The sequence below is a fragment of the Carcharodon carcharias genome, chromosome 16, assembly GCF_017639515.1.
Source record: "Carcharodon carcharias isolate sCarCar2 chromosome 16, sCarCar2.pri, whole genome shotgun sequence".
In the NCBI taxonomy this organism is placed as follows: Eukaryota; Metazoa; Chordata; class Chondrichthyes; order Lamniformes; family Lamnidae; genus Carcharodon; species Carcharodon carcharias.
In genome coordinates this window covers 16,155,182-16,178,280 of record NC_054482.1, presented here as the reverse complement: position 1 = coordinate 16,178,280, position 23,099 = coordinate 16,155,182, and the positions used below count along the sequence as shown (strand labels likewise).

The following is a 23,099-nucleotide window of genomic DNA, read 5'->3' as shown; positions in this document are numbered from 1 at the left end:
GTGCCTGAACTGTCTCAGCTGCAGAGGAATGATCATACAAGGTTTTCTTAATAATGCGTGGCCATTTCCCTCACCATGCCCCCAAACCCCCCCGACCCACACGTGCTTCAACTGCAGGGCAGCCCTTGCCACCTCCTCCCCAAGTTAACTCAACAGCAGGGCAGCCCTTACCACCTCCTCCCCAAGTTACCTCAACAGCAGGGCAGCCCTTACCACCTCCTCCCCAAGTTACCTCAACAGCAGGGCAGCCCTTACTACCTCCTCCCCAAGTTACCTCAACAGCAGGGCAGCCCTTACCACCTCCTCCCCAAGTTACCTCAACAGCAGGGCAGCCCTTGTATCACCCCTCCCAACATGCTTCAACCACAGGGCAGCCCTTGCGCCCACCTCTCCTCACTCCCATTGACTTTGACATTCAACAGGCCTCCCAGGCAAGCGCTCCACAACTTTACTGTGTACTCACCTCCAAGTTCCCCTCAAAGTGCAGCCTGCCAAGCGCACGTCCTTCATATGCTGTTGTGAAACACATCAGCGTGCAATCATGCTGACATTTGTGGACAATCAGTGGGAGTGGGGGGGGCAGCAGACTGGGCTTATAATGATATACAGATGCATTACAATGAGATTCCTGACATATTGTCCACTCATGCCACCAAACACGCCTGACGCCAGCTGCCATGGACGATTCCGCCCTATGTTTTTCTTTTCCCTGAATAAATTTGGCCTTCTCCTTTCCCCTAAGAATAAAGTCCCCGAATAAAGTGCCCAAACTGAACTGAAATTTGCCACTATGCTTGCCCCTAACCGTGCCCCCCCCACACCATGAACAGTAATTGCCCTCCACCCAATGAGGGGAAAACTCCCTACCCTCCAACTCACTGAAAAACAAATATTGCTTCTTCCAGTCCCTCATCCGCAAGCAACTCAGCGTCATCCCACATCTTGAGCCAAAATATTTCCCCACCATGAGAAGTAAAATTGCTCCTCCCCATCCCACACGCACATAATGCTCAATTCTCACAGAGAGCAGCTCCCCTTCTCCGACAGGAAAACTGGCCCGAGCTCACTGTCACCCTTTCAATACTGCCCCCCTCCTCAACGTCTTCCATTTCCTTGAAGAAATGGAATCTGGTTCAGTACCACTCCTTCATCACCCTCTGTTGCTACATCTCCTCCTGCTCTGTCCCACTCCACTTCTTCTGCCTCCCCACTGATCCAGTCATCCCACCACCTTCTAACCTGCTTGACCCAGACACTGGACATGGCTTGACTCCCTGTGTGGAATCCCAGAGGATATCAACATAATATACTTTATGTATAGCAGTCTCGCTAGTCAAGACATTACGGCCAATAAATCCCTACAGGACAGTTCGTAAGGGAAAGGAGTTCAGAAGAAGCACGATGTTGGCTTGCATACCATCAAACTGAGGAATGCTACATTTATTTTATTAGAAAAACCATCCTAAATAAAGATAGCTTTCTGGTGCCAGCCTTGCATTGCCAGACACTAGAAACAGGTTACCGATTCTTTCAAGAATGCACCTATTTGACAGCCCCGTTGGTAAATTACTGCAAAAACTGGTTTGATCAAATAAAAGACTGATATCACTAAATCAGATTGGCTGCTCCACACAAATATTTTTCAAAGTGGAGATTGTACATCCAGCATCTAAATGTAGGCACATATCCGGTTTAAATTAGTAACCTGTTAGTTCTTTGAGGAAGAAGAAATCTCCATTTACTGAGATCTGGGAGAGATTTCATTGCATGTACAGAATTCTCGAATGACAGAAATAGGATTCCTCTCAAAGAAGTCATTTGTGCCTCAATAGTCTGACTGTTTTGAAAGTAAATAATGATGACAGAGCATACTCTTTGTCAAGGCAAATGCATATACAAATACACTACAGAAGGCATTAAGTTTCCCAGCATTTTCTTAAGCAAACGATCTGTGCATTCAATGGTTAGCCTGAATTAATCCAGTTTCAATGCCAAACACTCTCCTCTTGCCTCTCTCCCTTTGTCATTACTCCATACAAACTGGTACACTGCAGAGTTCGACGTCCCACTGTTTTGCAAATGATACACTAAACCACACAGAACTGTGGATTGCTCAAACCCTGTTTTAATTAATAGCCCGCAAATTTACACCAGATACAGGATGAAACCAGTTCTCGTGGCGACACCAAGCATGTGATCATAAGAGGACCAGACTTCATAACCTATCCCCAGTCGACGTTGCTTGACAAGGATTCTTAGTGCTCAACCAGACTGGACAGAGCACTGCGCTGCACAGAGTGCCCAATCTCAGAGAGAGAGAGACAGAAATAGGGAGAAAGAGAGTAGTAAAGAAAAAGAAAATCGAGGGAGACAGAAAGAGAGATTGAAAATGAAAGAGGTGTTACATCCAATTCTTGCTGATTTACTGGATTTGATTGATGAGGGCTATGATGAGTTCTGCAACACAGATTGTTTCCCCTGCCAAACCAGAGAAAGGAAGCATGGCAGCAATGGAAACCCAAAAAGTACCTGCTCCCTGTGAAGAACTGCTCAGAATGCAGTAAGCGGCTTAGGGAAAATGTTACACTTTTGAATGAGGTTTTATCAGCAAACCAATACACAAGCTAAAAGTCAGACAGTTCAATAGAAAACCACATCGATTTTCTCCTCAAAAATTGAGCATTTATACAAAAGCCCATTCTTGTCCCCGTGAACTACGGATCAATGTGAAGGGTGATGACAATAAAGTGATAAACAATGATATTTGCTTATAATATTTAATATAGATTTCAAATAGAACCTGCCCCAATGATTGTTTTGTATATATGGGGAAAAATAGCTTTTAAAAAATATTCTCTTTTTATTTTAACCAAAATATAAATCAAACCTCCACAATGTTACTTCATGTACTCTCCTAACCTGAACAAAATATTCCAGTTAACCTAAAAGCAGCCATCAAATTTACATATGATAAAAAGATTCCCTACTTGCTCATTTTGAAGAGCTACCTGGGAGATCAGTAAGCATTCTGTGGCAACATCGTTAGAAAGCATATCTGAGACCCTCACTGTCTAGACTAAAACCAAAGTGATTATACAATTTGTAACAGTTAATTGGATTGCACAGTTTGGAAGTTAGTGTTGAAATTGCAAAATATTCATGAAGTAAAGTATTTGGAATTAGAATTTTTGAAATCTATATTTTGTCACCAGGTTTTTTTTCAGCCACTATGAACTTTTTGAATGTTTTAAGACTCGTATTTAAATTCACAGAATCACAGTGCAGAAGAGGCCCTTCGGCCCATCAAGTCTGCACCGACACGTGATAAACACCTGACCTACCTACCTAATCCCATTTACCAGCACTTGGCCCATGGCCTTGAATGACAGAAAGTGGAATTCTCAGAGGAAATTTTATAATCAATTAAATTCACAAACATAAAGCCTCAGCAATCAAGACTAAACCTTTCAGAACTTAGTTTTCTCCAGGGAAAACTTCCAGTTTGCATTTCTTTTCAACACCAATGCTATTTCCTAGTGTTGCACAAGTTCTCAAGGGCACTAAGATGTCCTATGAATACATCAAGAGGCAAAATGATGACAGGCTCTAGCTTAATATAACCAGTTTGTCTCCCCACCACGTCCTGAAAATATGAATTAACAAAATCTGTAGTTCTGCATACGAAATTAGGGATTAATGCTATAGGGCTGAGAGAAAACACAGTTCACCGAGATAGAGAATTGTCAGCTCAGACACAGAATGTGAACATCCAGTAAAAGAAATTGCATGAAATATCTTCCAATATATTTTTGTCACAAGAAATTTATGTTTCCTAAATGTCCAAAATCATTATTTTATTTTATGGTTACATATTTTGGATCTGCCTTAGATTCAGCAGTGCTGTTCATTCCCAAAAGTAAACCACGTGTGTTACATTCAGCACTTCCAAATAGCTAATTATAGAGTGCAACCTGGGTAGAGGGGACATAACAGCAGTATTCCATCATCTGAATTGAATACACTAATAAAAAATTTAACTAAACCCAGCTGGCAGGAAATCCACGGGATAGGTTGGAATGTCAATTTAACGCCCCCCCCCCCCCAATATTATTCTCCTTTTACTGTAAAATCAACCTTGCAGTCAATCCCAACAGTTTACCAAACGGTGGGCTAGGCCTTAATTGTCCCATGATTTTCATGTGCAGTCCTTCAGCCTGAAGGTGCAATGAAAACACTCTATAGAGGTGAGAAGCATTGCACTGTTTTACTCACAGAAAGCAAGAGTTTAGTGGCCAACAGAAAACTATGACTTGTGGATTGGCCATCTTCAATAGGTAGGAATATCAAGCATGGTGTACAGTCAGTTTTCCACCCACCTCCCAATGTGAAAATTACTCCCATTAGTAAGGTTTTCCAAGCCTTTCATTAAAGTAAAGCTACCCATTTTGCCATCATTCCAGGTCCTCGAGGTAGGACAAAAAGGTAGAAAGAAACAAGAAAGAGGAATAAACTTAAATGGATGTCTAGAGTTTGTATGGATATAGGTCAAATGATGGAATACTGCTGTTATGTCCCCTCTACCCAGATCGCACACTGTAATTAGCTATTTGGAAGTGCTGAATGTAACACACGTGGTTTACTATTGGTGCAGGGATGATCAGATAGCAATCTGGTGTCCTAATAGGCCAAGAAGGAAATTCAGGAAATGTTGTGGAACTGCAAAGATAAAATGTCTCATAGCATCAGAGTTGGAGTTTTAGTTGTAACATAAAGCAAAAAATGGAGAAGATCCTTTTATCAGAATGCAGCTCTTTTCAGTTCTGATGAAAGGTCATTGATCTGAAATATTAATTCAGTTTCTCTCTACACAGCTGCTGCTAGACTTGTGAAGTGTTTCCAGCATTTTGTTTATATCACAGTATAAATAAGTTACCCGGCTCAGGCATCTGTACAATACATATAAAGCAAACAAGTTACCATACACAAATGCAAAGTTACCTGGAATGGTTCCGCCCACCCTGTCACTCTAGCAAATTTGCAGGGAAATTCACTAATAGCCCTGGTTTCAGAGCAGCTCCTCACCTTTCGTGACTCAATGTCATATGAACTGGCATCGGCACTACCACTTCCATTTCCTCCTGCTCCCCTGGACAACCCTGTAGATAGACCAGCTGAAGCTCTTCAGATCCCTTGTATGTCACATCTTTCCAGTTCCTGGCTTCAAAAACACAAGAAACAAGTTAGCTTAAGACAGGGAGAACAATAATTTTCTACATTTGGTTTGTGAGGCCAGCATCAAAGGCAGCTGCAAGATTTTTTTCCACCTACTTTCCTTTTACTGTGGTGCCTTGGGTCTAACCTTGGAAAAACCTCAAGCTTATTTGGCTACTTACATCATTTCCATTTCAAACATCAACTGCCACTGCATCTCCGAATGAGAACATCAGTTTAGCGCAAACTATGGGCAGTTTTGTTCTCAACAAAGATTGCATCAAAAGGAAAAGAATATTGGTCAGGAATGAATTCAAACCAAATATTAAGAGGTACATGGTTGCAAAATTCAGATTTTGAAAATCACGTTCCAAAAGCAGCTTAATGCAGTCTTACACAAGATTAGAGTTTAATACGTAATATATTAACATAGATTGACTACTGATTAGCAGACAGAAAACAGTAGGTAGGGACAAATGGGACATTTTCAGGATTAAAACAAAAAAGCTGCGGATGCTGGAAATCCAAAACAAAAACAGAATTACCTGGAAAAACTCAGCAGGTCTGGCAGCATCGGCGGAGAAGAAAAGAGTTGACGTTTCGAGTCCTCATGACCCTTTGACAGAACTTGTGTTCGAGTCCAAGAAAGAGTTGAAATATAAGCTGGTTTAAGGTGTGTGGGGGGGGGGGACAGAGAGAGAGAGAGAGAGAGAGGTGGAGGGGGTTGGTGTGGTTGTAGGGACAAACAAGCAGTGATAGAAGCAGATCATCAAAAGATGTCACCAGCAAGTGGTTAAAGTCTGGAATGCACTGCTTGAGAGTGTGGTGGAAGCAGGTTCAATTGAAACATTCAAAAGAGAATTAGACTGTTATCTGAAATGGATGAATATGCAGGGTTGGGGGAGAAGACAAGAGAATGGCACAAGGTGAATTGCTCATTCTGAAAGCTGGTGCTGACACGATGGGCCAAATGTCCTCCTTCTGCACTGTAACGATTCTGTGAACCTGTTCCCCAATTGAATTAAATCATGGCTGATTGTACATCAGTTCCATTTGCCCTTCTTAGCATCATATCCCAGGATGCTCAATGAAAAATCTATTGAGTTCAATCCTGCAAACTTCAACTAACCCAGTATGCATATCATACTGGGGAAAACAGAATTCCAAACTTCCAGTGCCCTTTGGGTGATAAAGTGCTTCCTAATTTCCCTCCTAAACTGGCTCTAATTTTAAGATCATGTCCCCTGATTCTAATTTTTACCCTACTCCCTCTGCCCCACCAGAGGAAATTGTTTCCCTGTGTCTACCCAATCAAATCTTTTTAACAACATTTTAAACACCTCACTCACATCAACTATTCCTCACCACAGCAGCACCCACCACCAACCCCCCCAAATCAACTTTCTAAAGGGGCATGCAAACCAAGTTTAAGCACCCTGCCCCCATAATCTATCCCTCTAATCATTGTCAATTTGCAGTGGATGCTCACCAATGCAATATATCCTTTAATGTGTTGTGCTCTAGATAGGGTCTGACCAAGGCACTGTATTAGCAGCCAAATTTACAGATATGGTATTTATTCACTTTCCTTTCCATTTTGTTGTCAATAACTTAGAAATGGATCTTCATTGTTTTCGATTTGCTACTTTCAGGATTTATTAAGCAATTTGATTATGAGTGGACTAAAAAGGGAACATTTTGATGCTGCACTATTACAATGTCTACAAGAAACACATGGGGCATTTTGCTGTTCCTAGTCACAACACTTTCTCTAACATCAGTAGGTTCACACACAGCAAGCAAAGCTAAATGTAAAAGCAGCAAATTCATAACAATCATTATGAAACTAAGGATGTGAGAAGTATCACATGGTGTTAAAGTCTTCCATTTTAGCATGCTATGTCACACCAGGCAAAAATGGTTTTTGCTACAGGGCCCAGACGATCACACTTATTTTCATTAGGGTTCAGTGTTACACTCAAATATTTTTCATGAAGGTCACATTGGTTAGAAAAATGGACAATTTCAGCACTCTACAAAGAGCATTCAAGATCTAGCAGATTCTAAAGCACAACAACAGAAGGATTATGGTGTCATAAAAATTACATCAAACAAAAGAGTTAATAATATGGCTGTCAAAATCATTTTTGTCACTCAATGTAGTGTTAAATACTTTCTGCTTCCAACAATACAGAAGAATGTCACACAACTGTGATCTCTGGAACCCTGTCTTTTCAGTCTAATAGTTGTGAAGAAACAGCAAATTATTCAGAAGCAATTCAGCATTAAAATCAATTCTTTTCAAAGTTATTTGCTAATTTTTCCTGATTGCTTGAGCTATACCAAGAGGCTGTATGCAGCAGGTGACAAACACAAATCAAAAATGCCAAAGTGTAGTTATGTTAGGATGATCACAGTTCAATTAGATAGAAGAAAGTTGCATCTTCTTCCACCCCACCCCCATTTCCGACGGTAAACTGAACACTAACGGTTAACAGGTACAATTTTTCCCTCACTTGAATGGGGAAGCAAACTGAAAACAACCATGTCAGACATTTCCAGCAAAGGCACGGAGATGGATGGTTACACCAGCACAACAAATATTTGCTGGATGCTTCTGCATCACAACATACTTACAGAAGAGGAAGGCCTTTGGCTCATTTTACTTCATTCATCCAATACAATCCTACACTTCCCTCATTCCTACATCCATATGTTATTTGAATGATTCCAGGGTTTTCATTTCCATCACTCTGCCCAGAAGTCCACTCCAAGTATTTATCACTTGTCTCATGAAGAACTTGTTGATATCAGCTCCTAAAATTTGGATCCTTGGCTTACTCCCATGTCTTATTTTGAAAGTGTCCCAGGAGTATTATATATCTCCATAAAAACAGCTCTCAAATGCCTCCTTTGCAGGCTGAAAAGTCCAGTCTTTCCCCATTAAAAAGAAAATGACTTGCATGTATACAATGCCTGACACAAAATCAGGACATCACAAAGCACTTCACAATCAATCAATCAAGTAGTCTTATAGTGCAGTCACTGTAGTAATGCAGGAAATGAGGCACCCAATTTGCAAACATGCTCCCAAGACAACAATGAAATAAATAACCAGGTCATCTGTTGGTTGAGGGATAAATATTGGCCAGGGCACTGGGAGAACTCCCTTGTTTTTCTTTGAATAGTGCCATTAGGTCTTTTTCTTCCACCTGAGTGGGATGACGGGCCCTGGTTTATCATCTCATTCAAAAGTAAGCACCACCGACAGTGCAGCACTCCCTCAATACCGCAACAATTATGATCCTGGAAAGCAAAAAAAACTTTGCAGCTGTTCTCTGCATTTCAGTTCTCTATGTCTCCCCAGAACGGAGAAATGGTACGCAAGGTGAATTCTGACGAGAGTACTGCACAGACTGACCATGACTTCCTCTGACTTGTACTCTGCGAGGTAGTTCAACATTCTGCCGACTTTAAGGAGGGTTAATCCATATTGATTAGATATATTGTGCTCCTGGGTCTCTTTCAACCATGTCATTTCAGCAAAGCTTGAACATGGAATTTAAGAAGTACATTACACATTTTGCGTGTACATGTTAAATGCCTTGATGTGGTTCAGTGAAAATGGCTTTAAAAGAGTAAAGTCAAACATACAAGGCAATCCCCGTTGAAAGGATCTTTCATACACACCAGCCTTTGCATTTCAACTCAGCAGTTTAAAGATGTAAAACCCAGCCTGGAAAGATTGAAAGACAAACAGATCATATCTGACTCTCGGTGAGATGAATGCTGCAGTACTGATACCTAACACACTCCAACAATGCTGCTGCCCTGTATAAATATATTCTATTCGCACAAAAAATGCTGAGTTATCATAAAATAAAGAATTCTATGCAGTAACCTTGCACAACTCCTGTGAGCCTTTGGAAAATAATTTTACAACTGTTATTCCTATAGCGTTAGCATTATATATGAAAAATGCTGTTCCTTTGCTCAACCTTATCTGCCTGCCAGTGGTGATTTAGTTGGAATAAGACTAAACAGGCCAGCAAGTCCTCATTTCCATCACAGTTCTACGCCCAATCTCAGCAGGATATTAGCAATGGTGTTACAATTGGCCTTAAAATCCCTAATCTTGAATTTGGAGCACATGGGGGTGGGGCTGGGTAGTGAGAGAAGAGAAATCAGCCAGGATTGCTCCAGTCACGTTGCTTTGTCTCTCCAAGGCCCTGGTCTCTGCTAGGAATTTCCTTGAAGTCCACCTGTTTTTGATCACCCCCTCCTAATATCTCCTTTGGCTCAGCGTCCATTTATTTCTGATTAGGCTCGGTTGAACGTTTCCTATGTCTTTTCTACACTTACTGCTGCTACACAAAAGCGAGTTGTCATTGTAAAAGGTGTAAATTATCAACCATCTATTACAGTGCAAGCAATTGCCAACATGAACATTGCCCTTTATCTTTTTTCATTATCCTCACTTGTCCTTAGATTAAAAGCTTGTTTCCCTTTTTTTTTTCAAAAGCATTTCATTTTAATTGTAGATGCATCCTCCAGTAGCTCAAAAGGTCAGATATATCTGTCAGCTAGAACAATCAATACCGCACCCACAGAACATATAGGGTCATAACTTCCAACTAGCGCTGGAAAGTGCTGGCCCACAGAAATTAGAAGAAATAAATGCATACTTACCTGGTTTTGAAAACTGCGTTGCCACTTCCGTTCGCCGGAGCTGCTTGGGGCCTCCGTCAAAAGAATCCTCGCAGGCCCCAGCGCAGTCTACATCAAGCATACAGAGGCCATGCCTCCTTTTTTACAGCACTTGCTGCCGTAAACCAGGTAAGTTTAAAGGGCCAGGGAAATTGATAGGCCGGGGTAGGTAAATATCTAAGGCAAGCAGATAGGATTTGGGGGTTGGGATGTCCCGAGGTCGGGGAGGGGTGTGTCCCGAGGTTGGACGGAGGATCAGGGTGTCCTGCGAGGTCGGGTGGGGGACTGGGGTGTCCCGTGAGGTGGGGGGGTGGTTGTTCCAACATTGGGGGTGGGGAGTGGGGGTGGGGGTGGGGGGGGGGGGGGCGCGACATTGGGGGAGGGGCGGTGACCCAAGGTCGGGGTCGGGGGGGGTTTGTGTCCACAAGCTCGGTGGTGGTATCCTGAGGTCAGATCTCCCGAGGTCAATTGGTGGGGGTGGTCCAGAGGTCAGGTTGGTTTGGAGGGGGTTTACAGATGTAGGTTTGGGGGGGGGGGGGGGGGTGGGGGGGGTCTGGTAACTATTGGTATAACCCTGGCAGAACCATCAAAGTTCCAATTTAAATTGCACTTTCCAATGCTTCCCAGCACAGCGCAATTGTCCAGAGGAAGTTAGCACTTCTGGGCAATTGCCATGCAAACCCTTACCCAGGAACTTGCCAGAGGGATTCCCCAGCGCATCTTTGGGGTACCCCACAAATCCGATGCTGGGGAGCACGGAATTACGGGCCATGAACGCATGCAAAATGCTGATGCATACTTTACAGATGTGAATTAATTTGGAGTTAGAATATTAACTTTTTTGCTGTGAACAACTCATGTTGTACAAAAAAATGTTGGAAAAACTCAGCAGGTCTGACAGTATCTGTGGAAAGAGAAACAGAGTTAACGTTTCGAGTCATATGACTCTTCTTCAGAAACAGCCTCTATTCTCGCCACTGCTGCTGACTAACTTGCTGAATGTTTCCAGCCTTTCCAGTTACTGTTTCAGGTTTGCAGTACTTTGCATTTTGTATATCTCCTGACATCAAAACGAAGAATGCAGTTAGCAGCTACATTTTGTCAAATCTCGCGTTCAAACACAGGTCTGAAAACACCTTATAAAGTGCTTTGTGAAACAGAAGAAACATCCTGTCTAAGTGACAGAGACTTAGCAAGAACTTATAGAAAAAGATAATCATCGAGGCTTTCCAAACTCTCCAGCTCCCCAAACAGTTATGGATTGTTAACCATCAACAAATTTACAAAATTATTTTTTTTAATTGTCCTTCACAGCACAACCTTTACAATTTTAAAATTATGCATTTTTGTATATGATCCTCCACCCGTTAGCACCTGTGCCTGTGCATGTCACCATCCAGGCCCGATGCTCTGAAATTCCCTCCCTAAAGTCCTTCATATCGCCATTCCCTCTTTTCCTTCAAGCCCCTTCTTAAAACCCACCTTTCTGAACAAGCTGTTGGTCACCCCTCTGTTAGGAGTTCATGTCTCCAGGAGCTGTGTTTTTTGAAGAATGGGGAGGACATTCAATTATTTGGACCTTATTTGGACAATTATCGTTTAGAAAGTTTACAAGTTCACTTTGGTCTGTGAGCAAGCTACGTTTTCCAAGAAATCACGTGACTTCAGCTAAATGACTAGCAAGACACCTTGTGAGATAGGAGTTATTTTGTTTACTTGAGTTAACATTAAAAAACTGCTGCTGCCAGGCCTTGGGCTCCTACTGTAGCCAGGCCTTGGGGTCCTGTTGATTGGCCTGGCCTGGGAGAAGTTCTCCCTGAATATTTTATATTGAACTCAGAGTGCGCACACCTTGGGAGCAAACTGTGAAAGGAGATCGCTTCTCTCTCTCTCACCCTCTATATTGCCTACAGTCCAGAGGGAGATCGCTTCTCTCTCTCTCACCCTCTATATTGCCTACAGTCCAGAGTGGGACATTCATCTTCAGCCAGAAAATTCTCAACTCAGTATAACTCCATATTTAAAACTGATGAAACTGCAACAAGCGAGAGTTAACAAAGGTGGTGTTTTACCAAAGATCCATCCAAAAGAACTTCCAGATAACTGCTGTGACCAGCGCTCTGTCAGATTGACAGCATCAAGACCTTTGTGAACTTAATCCTTTTTATAGTGTTCCTTTATGCCAACCTCTGCAGAGATCTTATTTGTCTTGCCCTTTGTTTTGTATATGTATACGTGTGTTGAGATTTTTAAAAGGGAGTAATTCGCCACATTTCCGGACTGCAAATTGTATGTTAACCAGTTTTGCAACTTTTAAACTTTTAAAATGAAAAGTAGTTTTGCTTTAAAATAAATTAATTATTCTGAGTTTATTGAAAGAAGCCTGGTTAAAGTCTCTTTTATTCTGGGTCTAGCGGTAGTGAAGTGGTGAGTGAATTAAACATTTACACTGTTGCTGTGACCTGTGGAGTAGTGAGGCTAGAAAATCTGGGGCACTCCTTCCGTCCCTGTCATAACACCTCCTAAGATAAAGTCAAAATACTGCAGATGATGGAAATCTGAAACAGAAACAAAAATTGCTGGAAAAACTCAGCAGGTCTGACAGCACCTGTGGAAAGAAAGACAGAATTAATGTTTCAAGTCCGTATGACTCTTCTTCAGAGCTAAAGGGAAGTAGAAATGTGGTGAAATATATACTGTTTAAGGGGGGTGGAACAGGTGAAGCTGGATAGAAGGCCAGCGATAGGTGGAGTCAAAGGAGAGATTGTGAAATATGTCATACACAAAAAGTCAAAGGGGTGTTAATGGTGGTGGTGCTAGCTAAAGGAGGTGCTAATGGTAGCATTAAGAGTAGAAAGCATAATGTGATAATGGCCAGACCAGGGAGCAATGAATGCAGTGGACCAAACTGAGGGAAGTGCAAGTGAAGGACTGTTTCACTTGAAAGGAGTGTTTGGGCCCTTGGATGGTGAGGAGGGGGGAAGTAATGGGGCAGGTGTTGCACCTTCTGCGATTGCATGGGCAGGTGCCAGGGGAAGGGGCTGAGGTGTTGGGGGTGGTGGAGGAGTGGACCAGGATGTCCTGGAGAGAACTGACCCTATGGAATGCCGCCCGGGGGCTTCATGGGGGGGGGGGGGGGGTGAAGGGAAAATGTGTTTGGTGGTGGCATCATGTGGAGTTGTCAGAAATAGCGGAGGATGGTCCTTTGAATGCAGAGGCTGGTGGGGTGAAATGTGAGGGCAAGGGGGACCCTATCATGGTCCTGGGAGGGGATGGGGTGAGGGCGGATGCCCGGGAGATGCATCAGACATGGTTGAGGGCCCTGTCAACCAACGTGGGTGGGAAACCGCAGTTAAGGAAGAAGGAAGACATGTCAGAAGCACTGTTTTGGAAAGTGGCATCATCGGAACAGATGCGACGGAGGTGAAGGAACTGAGAGAATGGGATGGAGTCCTTACAGGAAGCGGGGTGTGAGGAGCTGTAGTCGAGGTAACTGAGGGAGTCGGTGGGCTTGTAATGAATATTGGTGGACAGTATCACCAGAAATTGAGACAGAGAGGTCAAGGAAGGGAAGGGAAGTGTCCATGATGGACCACATGAAAGTGATGGGGTTGGTTGGGGGGGGGGGGGGTGGAAATTGGAAACAAAATAAATAAATTTTTCCTGGTCCAGATGAGAGCATGAAGCGGCACCGAAACAATCTTCGATATACTGAAAAAAGAGTTGTGGGAGGGGGCCTGAGTAGGACTGGAACAAGGAATGTTCCACATACCTCATAAAGAGACAGGAATAACTAGGGCCCGTGCGGGTACCCATAGCCACATCTTTTATTTGGAGGAAGTGAGACAAGTTTAAGGAAAAATTGTTCAGTGAGAGAACAAGTTCAGCCAGACGGAGGAGAGTAGTGGTGGATGAGGATTGTTCAGGCCTCTGTTCAAGGAAGAAGCAGAGAGCCCTCAGACCATCCTGGTGGGCATGGAAATGTAGAGGGATTGGACGTCCATGGCGAAGAGGAGGCGGTTAGGGCCAGGGAACTGGAAATTGTTGGTATGATGTAGGACATCAGAGGAATCGCGGATGTAGAAGGGAAGAGACTGGGCAAGGGGAGAGAGAATGGAGTCAAGATAGAAAGAAATGAGCTCCGTGGGGCAGGAACAAACTGACACAATCGGTCTACCGGGACAGTCCTGTTTATGGATTCTGGGGAGGAGGTAGAAGCGGGTTGTCCGAGACTGGGAGACTATGAGATTGGAAACTGTGGAGGGAAAATCTCCAGAAGAGATCTGCCACTTTACATCCCTCCTCCTCACCATCCAAGGGCCCAAACACTCCTTTCAAGTGAAGCGCTGCTTCACTTGCACTTCCCTTAATTTGGTCTACTGCATTTGCTGCTCCCAGTGCAGTCTCCTCTACAGTGGAGAGACCAAACACAGACTGGGTGACCGCTTTGTGGAACACCTTCAGCCTGTCCGCAAGCGTGACTCAGACCTTCCTGTTGCTTGCCATTTCAACACACCATCCTGCTCTAATGCCCATATGTCCGTCCTTGGCCTGCTGCAATGTTCCATTGAAGCTCAATGCAAACTGGAGGAACAGCACCTCATCTTCTGTTTAGGCACTTTACAGCCTTCTGGACTTAACATTGAGTTCAACAACTTCAGGCCATGAACTCTCTCCTCCATCCTCACTTTTTTTTGATCCCCTTTTTCCAATATTCATTTTATTTTTTTTATTTTTATTATTTTTAAAATTTATTCCCGTTTTTATTCATTGTTTTGTCCCCAGTTTTTAGCCTATTTTCAATCTTTTTTCCCACCACCATCCCCTCCCCCCACCCCATCCCCACAAGGGCCATCTGTCACTTGCTCATGTTATTCTTTCCAGAGTGCTTACCCTGATCTGCCTTCTACTTTTAATGTCACCAGTAGCACCTCCTTTATCCACCACTAACACCCTTTTGACTTTTAGTTCATGACATCTTTTGCAATCTCTTCTTTGACTCCACCTATCGTTGGCCTTCCATCCAGCTTCACCTGTTCCACCCCCCCCTTAAACAGTATATATTTCACCATATTTCTACTTCCTTTTAGCTCTGAAGAAGAATCATACAAACTCGAAACATTAACTCTGTCTTTCTCTCCACAGATGCTGTCAGACCTACCGAGTTCTTCCAGCATTTTTTGTTTTATAACATCTCCTAATATCTCCTTTGTGACTGTGAAACACCGAGGGATGAACTTCTTCATTAAAGTAACGATATAAATGTAAGCTGCTTTTGATCTGTTGAATCTCTGCATTGTTCCCCAAAATATAACTTGGTGGCGCAATGAGTCAGAATAACGTCTCATCACCAGTAGCTCCAAACCGGTGGAACAAAGGTCTCTGTCTATCAGATGCAAAATTCCCAGTGAAGTGAGAGTAGGCTGTCTCAATCCTCCTCCCAATTATGACATGTCAACCATAGAACTGTGCAATAATTTGGTAGTAATTAACCATATCACTCAGAAAATCCAATCGCCGATGTACGAAAAGAAAATAAAAATTATAGGTGCAGTTGAGGACGCTCTTCTGAAGGTAGGGTTAAATGCATTGTTCAGAGTAAGAGTACAGGAAATTTCATCCTGCGCCTCAGAGTAATTGGGGAAGTTATTAATATCACGTCTACATTCCCGGACTGGATACAATAAAAGAGCTTGTTGGCCAAAAGACAATTGGTCCCTCAACACCAGCCTCCAACCTCTTCCTTTCCTGCCTCCACTTTGTTGTTAGCCTTGTAGTTAGCGTTGCTCTGAAAACTTTCTTCTTATGCTCCCTACAGTCAAATGGGCCCAGGCCACACGCCCTGCCCACTTGCCCCGCCCACACTTGTGGAAAGAATGGTTTGTCAGAAGTCAGCAATGCTTGAAGAATGAGTCAGGGAGATTCAGTGTCCTCAGGATAGGAGAAAGACAACAGAGAAGAGAGAAAATAAGTGCAAAAACAGAGAATTAATATAATACTAATTACCTTGAAAAAATACCTGAAAAATGACAAGAATATTCCAATATCTTACCTTCTAAGAGATCAAGGAACACCAGAAATGCCGTATATACTTGTGTACTATCCGCAATGTCTAAAGCCATCATCTCTGTATACTGAAAACAAAAACATGAATGAAAATTATAGCACTCAAATCCAGCTAGCATCATCTCATTTCTTTATAATATTGGTAAAGGAAAGGGAGAGCAGAAGCATAAACATGTAAAAAGGGCAGATAAAGTTCAGATACATCAAACATGCCCTAACCAGACTGGAGTTACATGCACCACTGATGCATCCATGAGTCACATAATCTCCTGGAATGGAAAACATTCAAAAAGATAAAACTAAAACCTACAGTTGATTTTGGAGAAAGTTGGAAACTCATCCCTAGTTGCTGAAGGCAATCATGCAAATCTCTAACAGACCACAGTATTGCATGGATCCTTCAAATCCCACCTAATATAATTGGAAATGTGCACTTCTCTCAAGAAATCATCCAGCTCCCTTCTGAAAGATGGTAGGGAATCCATACTCACTGCATGTTTTGGCAAACTGTCCCGGAGGCTGACGCTTCTCTGTGAAAAGAAATAACTTCTAAAAATGAACCTAAGTATTTATGCAATGATTTGATACAAAGGCACAATCCAACAATTCCTATGCCTCTTAAATAAACTAACTGGACAGGCTCATATCCCTTTCACTTTAAACAACTGAGTCATATTCCCTCAAAGCCTGTGCTTCTGCAACAAAAGTAGTTCTAATGTCCTATCCTGATGATAAAGTACCCAAAGGCCAGGTACTATTTTGGCACTTCTTGGCTATACTAGATTTCTATCCACTATTATATTGTAGGTATATTCTATATACCTAGACTTGATGGTGGATCTCAGTTTACTGTCCCTAGATAGAACTCCAGCTCTGACAACACTACACTCCCTCCACAGTGCAGTGGAGTGTTAGTCTAGATATTTTTAGATCAAACCCATCACCATCTGACACAATCACAAGTGTGCTGCCAACTCAGCCAAGCTGACACACAATGCAACACCATAGCCACTTACACAGACTCAACACTTGTGCCTGTATTATTGATTTAAATTCCTTACTGCTCATTACAAAGCGAGGGATGAATAACACCATATTCAGTCAAAAAATGGCCAGCCTGTCTAATGCAGCGTGAAACCCTAGACAGGTTTCCTCTCATGGGTTCTCAAGAGAAAACTCACTCATTACCACATCTGTTGAAACAAAAGATGGTTTTAATATGCTAATATTAATCAAGTGCACAGACCCTGGGTTGCACCTGTTTTAGCATATCTTTGTTAGTTTTTCAAGCATTAGTTATTTTAAAACTGGGGACAGATTTCTTCTATAATTGATTATGAATGCCAGCTGAGTGAAAGCACCGAGGAGGTCAATGGGATTTTTTTTGTTCTTAGTATTCAAATCAGCTGGCACATGTCAAAGTATCAAACTACACTGAGATCATGAATCATTGACAGCTATATCTGAGGTGAAGACGGGTGTAGAGCGTGATCATGGTCCACATTAGTGCTCTTTTTGATAACTGAATGGGTGTTTTGGAACTACCCGCATCCAGCCAGTCAATCTATACCACATAGGAAGGGAGCTAGGTAAGTTTTCATGGCTGTTGCAATGTCAGGTAACATCTGAATAACTGTTTTCAGGGAACTAATTACGTTGAAAGATAGATGAGAGGAAATGCTCCCTCCTAAGCTATGCATCAAAAAGAACAGCGATTTAAAGGTAACTGGTGAAAGAACCAGAAGGGAGAGGAGATTTTTTTTAAAGCAGTGAGTTATGACCCGAAATGCACTGCCTGAAAGGATGGTGGAAGCAGATTCAATAGTAACTTTCAAAGGGAATTGGATAAATACTTGGATGAAACATTTGCAGGGCTATGGAGAAAGAGCAAAGCATTGGGACAACACTCGGGGAAGGTGGGGCGTAGTGGCAATGTCACCAGACTAGTAATCCACAGGCCCACGCTAATGCTCTGGGGACAAGGGCTTAAAATTAAGTTAATAAAACGAATTAAAAAGCTAGTCTTGCTAATAGCGATGAAGCCATTGTTGTTTGTTGTGGAAACCTATCTGGTTCTGATGTCCTTGAGGGAAGGAAATCTGCCATCCTTACCTGGTCTGGCCTGCATGTGACTCCAGACACACAGCAATGTGATTGACTCTTAAATGGGCTAGCAAGCCACTCGGTTGCATGAAAGTCTACAAAAAGGACTGAAACCGGATGATCACCGGCTTTGACCTATAAAAGACTGGAAATGACAACGATAACCCCAGCCCTGTCGACCTTCAAGGTCCTCCAAACTAACATCTGGGGACTTGTGCCAAAATTGGGAGAGCTGTCCCACAGATTAGTCAAGCAACAGCCTTATACTTTACAGACAATGTCCCATACACCATCATCACCATCCCTGGGTATGCCCTATCCCACTGACGGGACAGACCCACCAGAAGTGTTGGCATAGTAGTGACATGCAGTCAGGTGGCAGTTGCCCTGGGAGTTCTCAACATCTACTCCGGACCCCACGAAGTCTCGTGGCATCAAGTCAAACATGAGCAAGAAAGCTGCTGCGGATTACCACCTACTGTCCTCCCTCAGCTGATGAATCAGTACTCCTCCATGTTTAACACCAATTGGAGGAGGTACCGAGGGTGGCAAGGGCACAGAATGTACTTTTGGGTAGGGGACTTCAACGTCCATGATCAAGAGCTGGCCAAGTCCTAAAGGACATAGCTACTAGAGTGGGTCTGCAGCAGGTGGCGAGGGAACCAACAAGGGGGAAAAGCCTATTTGACCTCATCCTCACCAATCTACCTGTCACAGATGCATCCGTCCATGACAATAATGGTAGGGGCGAACATTGCACAGTCCTTGTGGAAACGAAGTCATGTCTTCACATTGAGGATACCCTCCATCTTGTGTGTGCTAAAAGATTTTGAATGTAACTAGCAACTCAAAACTGGGCATCATGAGGCACTGTGGGCCTTCAGCCACAGCAGAATTGTATCCCAACTCCATTTGTAACCTCATGGACCAGCATATCCCCCACTCCACCATTACCACAAAGCCAGGGGATCAATCCTGGTTCAATGAAAAGTGCAGGAGGGCATGCCAGGAGCAGCACCAGGCATAACTAAAAATGAGATGTCAACTTGGTGCCACTAGAGCACTTTTCTGCTAAACAGCATAAGCAGCAAGTGATAAACAGAGCCATGCGATCCCACAACCAATGTATCAGATCCAAGCTCTATGGTCCTGCCACATCCAGTCATGGATGGTAGTGGACAGTTAAACAACTAACAGGAGGAGGAAGCCCCACAAACACCCCCATCTTCAATAATGGGGGAGCCCAGCACATCAGTGCAAAAAATAAGGCTGAGGCATTTGCTACAATCTTCAGCCAGAAGTACACAGTGGATGATCCACCTCGGCCTCTTCCTGAGGTCCCCAGCATCACGGATGCCAGTCTTCAGTCATTTTGATTCGCTTCACGTGATATCAAGAAACAGTTGAAGGCACTGGACACTGCAAAGGCTATGGTCCCAGACAATAAACCAGCAAGAGTACTGAAGACTTGTGCTCCAGAACTTGCCATGCCCCTAGCCAAACTGTTCTAGTACAGCTACAACACAAGCAGGACAAATCCAACCAAGCCAATTAACGCTCCATTAATCAAATCTTGATCATCAGCAATGTGATGGAAGGGGTCATCAATAGTGCTATCAAGCACCACTTACTCAGCAATAACCTGCTCACTGACACTCGGTTTGGGTTCTGCCAGGACCACTCAGCTCCTGACCTCATTACAGCCTTGGTTCAAACATGGGCAAAAGAGCTGAACTCCAGAGGTGATGTGAAAGTGAATACCCTTGACATCAAGGCAGCATTTGACAGAGTGTGGCATCTAGGAGCCCTAGCAAAACTGGAATTAATGGGAGTCAGAGGGAAATCTCTCTGCTAGTTAGAGTCATACCAAGCACAAAGGAAGACGGTTGTGATTCTCGGAGGTCAATCATCTCAGTCCCAGGACATCAATGCAGGAGTTCCTCAGGGTAGTGTCCTCAGCCCAACCATCTTAAGCTGCTTCATCAATGACCTCCCTTCCATCATAAGGTCAGATGTGGGGATGTTCGCTGATGATTGCACAATGCTTCAGCACCATTTGCAACCATTGAAGCAGTCCATGTTCATATGCAGCAAGACCTGGGCAACATTTGGACTTGGGCTGATAAGTGACAAGTAACATGTGTGGCTCACAAGTGCCAGGCAATGAACATCTGGACATCAAATGGCATTACCATCACTGAATTCCCCACTATTAACATCCTGTGAGTTACCTTTGACCAGAAATTGAACTGGACCAGCCATATAAATACTGTGACTACAAGAGAAGATCAGAGGCTTGGAGTCCTGGAGCGAGTAACTCACCTCCTGACTCCCCAAATCCTGTCCACCATCTACAAGGCACAAGTCAGGAGTGTGATGGAATACTTTCCATTTGCTTGGAATGGTGCAGCTTCAATAAAACCCAAGAAGCATGACGCCACCCAGGACAAAGCAGCCCGCTTGATTGGCACCCTATCCACCACCTTCAACATCCACTCCGTCCACCACCAACACACAATAGCAGCAGTGTGCACCATCTACAAGATGCACTTCAGGAATTCACCAATGCTCCTTCGACAGCATTGCTCCAACCCACGACCACTACCATCTAGAAGGACAAGGGCAGCAGATACGTGGGAACATCACCATCTGGAAGTTCCATTCCAAGCTATTCACCATCGTGGCTTGGAACTATATCGCCAGTCCTTCACTGAATCTGGGTCAAAATAATGGAACTCTCTCCCTAACAGCACTGTGAGTATACCTACACCACATGGGCTGCAGTGATTCAAGAAGGCAGCTCACCACCACCTTCTCAAGGTCAATTAGGGATGGACAATAAATGCTGGCCCAGCCAGTGACACTCATCACATGAAAGAAGTTTTAAAATTGAATGGCGCTTCAAAACAGCAAGGAAATATATAAGGAGGCAAATTTCCTCGTTCGGTGTTGTATGATGCTAAGTATCATGAGGAATGCATACACTGTTTCATGATGACTTCTCTTCCACGATAAATAAACTACCCATTAATTTATAAAGCCATTTATGTCAACTCAGCTGCACAAGATGAGATTTATGGGGCAACACATGCTACATTCTGGTAAACTGAAGTTCAGTGGCTGATTTTTTAGATTCATTCATCGAATGTGGGCATCGCTGGTAGCATTTACTACCCATCCCTAATTGCCCTTGGCAATTAGGTGGTGGTGAGCTGCCTTCTTGAACTACTGCAGTCCATGTGGTGTACATACACCCACAGTGCTGTTCGAGAAGGAATTCCAGGATTTTGATGCAGTATATTTTTCCAAGTCAGGATGGTGAGTGACTTGGAGGGGAACTTCCAGGTGCCAGTGCTCCCATGCATCTGCTGCCCTTGTCCTTTTAAGTGGTAGTGGTCATGGGTTTGGAAGGTACTGCCAAAGGAGCCTTGGTGAGTTCCTGCAGTGCATCTTGTAGATGGTACACACTGCTGCTATTATGCATTGGTGGTTGGGGGAGTGAATGTTTATGGACAGGGTGCCAACCAAGCAAGCTGCTTTGTCCTAGATGGTGTCAAGCTTCTTAAGTGTTGAGGAAGCTGCACTCATCCAGGCAAGTGGGGAGTACTCCATCACACTCCTAACTTGTGCCTTGTAGGTGGTAGACAAGGTTTGTAAAGTCAGAAGGTGAATTACTTGCTGTAGGATTCCTAGCCTCTGATCTGCTCTTGTAGCCACAGAATTTATATGACTAGTCTAGTCCAATTTCTGGTCAATGGTGACCCCCAGGATATTGATAGTGGAGGATTTTGCAAAGGTAATACCATTGAATGTCATGGGATGATGGTTAGATACTCTCTTGTTGGAGACAATCATTGCCTGAGACTTGTGTGGCGCAATATCATTTGCCATTTGTCAGCCCAAGCCTGGATATTGTCCAGGTCTTGCTGCATTTGGACATGGACTGCTTCAGCAACTGAGGAGTCATGAATGGTGGTGAACATTCTGCAATCATCAGCGAACATCCCCACTTCTGACCTTATGATGGAAGGAAGATCACGAATGAAGCAGCTGAAGGTGGTTGGACCAAGGCCACTGCCCTGAGGAACTCCTGCAGTGATGCCCTGGAACTGAGATAACTGACCTCCCACAACCACAACCCTGTTCCTTTTGTGCCAGGTATGACTCCAAGCAGGAGCAGGAAACATTAAATAGGGAAGTTCAGGGTGAACACAGGGACCTGGGGATGGATGAGACATGAAGACATATGAAGATGAAAACATTAAATGTTAATTCTCGAAATTATTTGGTGCCAGTGGAGTTTGAAAGGATAAGGGTGATTCATGGGAGAACACTGGCTGCGACAATTTGCCCTCCCATTGCTCCCCAGGGTCCCTGACCCTCCTTCCCACCCCCCCCCCCCCCCCCCCCCCCCCCCAGGGTCTCTGACCGTCCTCCGTCCCCGTCCCCCCCTCCCCCTTTACCTTGGGATGATGCAGCGACCGCTCCTCCCCCGGGACTAAGCCGCCGACCTCCGGCTCCTCCGAGTCCGCCGACTCCCCGCTCTCTCCCACCGCCTCCATCGGCGGTGCAGCCCCGACTTCACTCCGCCGGTGTCACACCAATCAGGGGCCGGCGGAGTGAAGGCGCTTCCCGCTGCACTCTGGTTCCGGAGCTGGTGTGAAAGCGCCTTCAGCGCCCTGAGCTCCCCGCCTCTCACCCCCGCGCGCATGCGCGCGCGCACACAGAAACACCTGAGTTTGCTTCCTTTCTGCTGCAAGTCTGGTCTATTTAGAGTCGGATTTATCCTTTGTTCCTACTTTTGAGAGGCGCTGGTAACTTTCACACTCATTTTAATCTTAATCCCAGTTCTAAACTCCCTCTAGCCAAGCTGTGGACATGGGGTTTGAAATGGAACAGTGTAACCATGCAACAGATTCCCTGTTATTAACCCTTTGAACACTTGTGCAGTTTGCATCATTGTCTTCAAATATTTCACCAAAACTGAGGACCACAAATGAGAGCTTGGACAA

At 43.9% G+C, this 23,099-nt stretch overlaps 1 protein-coding gene across 1 annotated transcript in view; it reads right to left on the bottom strand.

Annotated features, from left to right (window-relative positions):
* Window positions 1-22,732, bottom strand: part of tsen15 (TSEN15 tRNA splicing endonuclease subunit) — a 51,048-nt gene extending 28,316 nt beyond the window's left edge. Inside the window, exons 1-3 of the mRNA XM_041207551.1 lie at window positions 22,551-22,732; window positions 15,971-16,052; window positions 5,083-5,218 (exon numbers count right to left, since the gene is read on the bottom strand). Coding sequence (XP_041063485.1) covers window positions 5,083-5,218; window positions 15,971-16,052; window positions 22,551-22,649 — 317 coding nt within the window. The 5' untranslated portion in view covers window positions 22,650-22,732. The remainder of the gene's footprint in view (window positions 1-5,082; window positions 5,219-15,970; window positions 16,053-22,550) is intronic.
* Window positions 22,733-23,099: the final 367 nt, after the last annotated feature.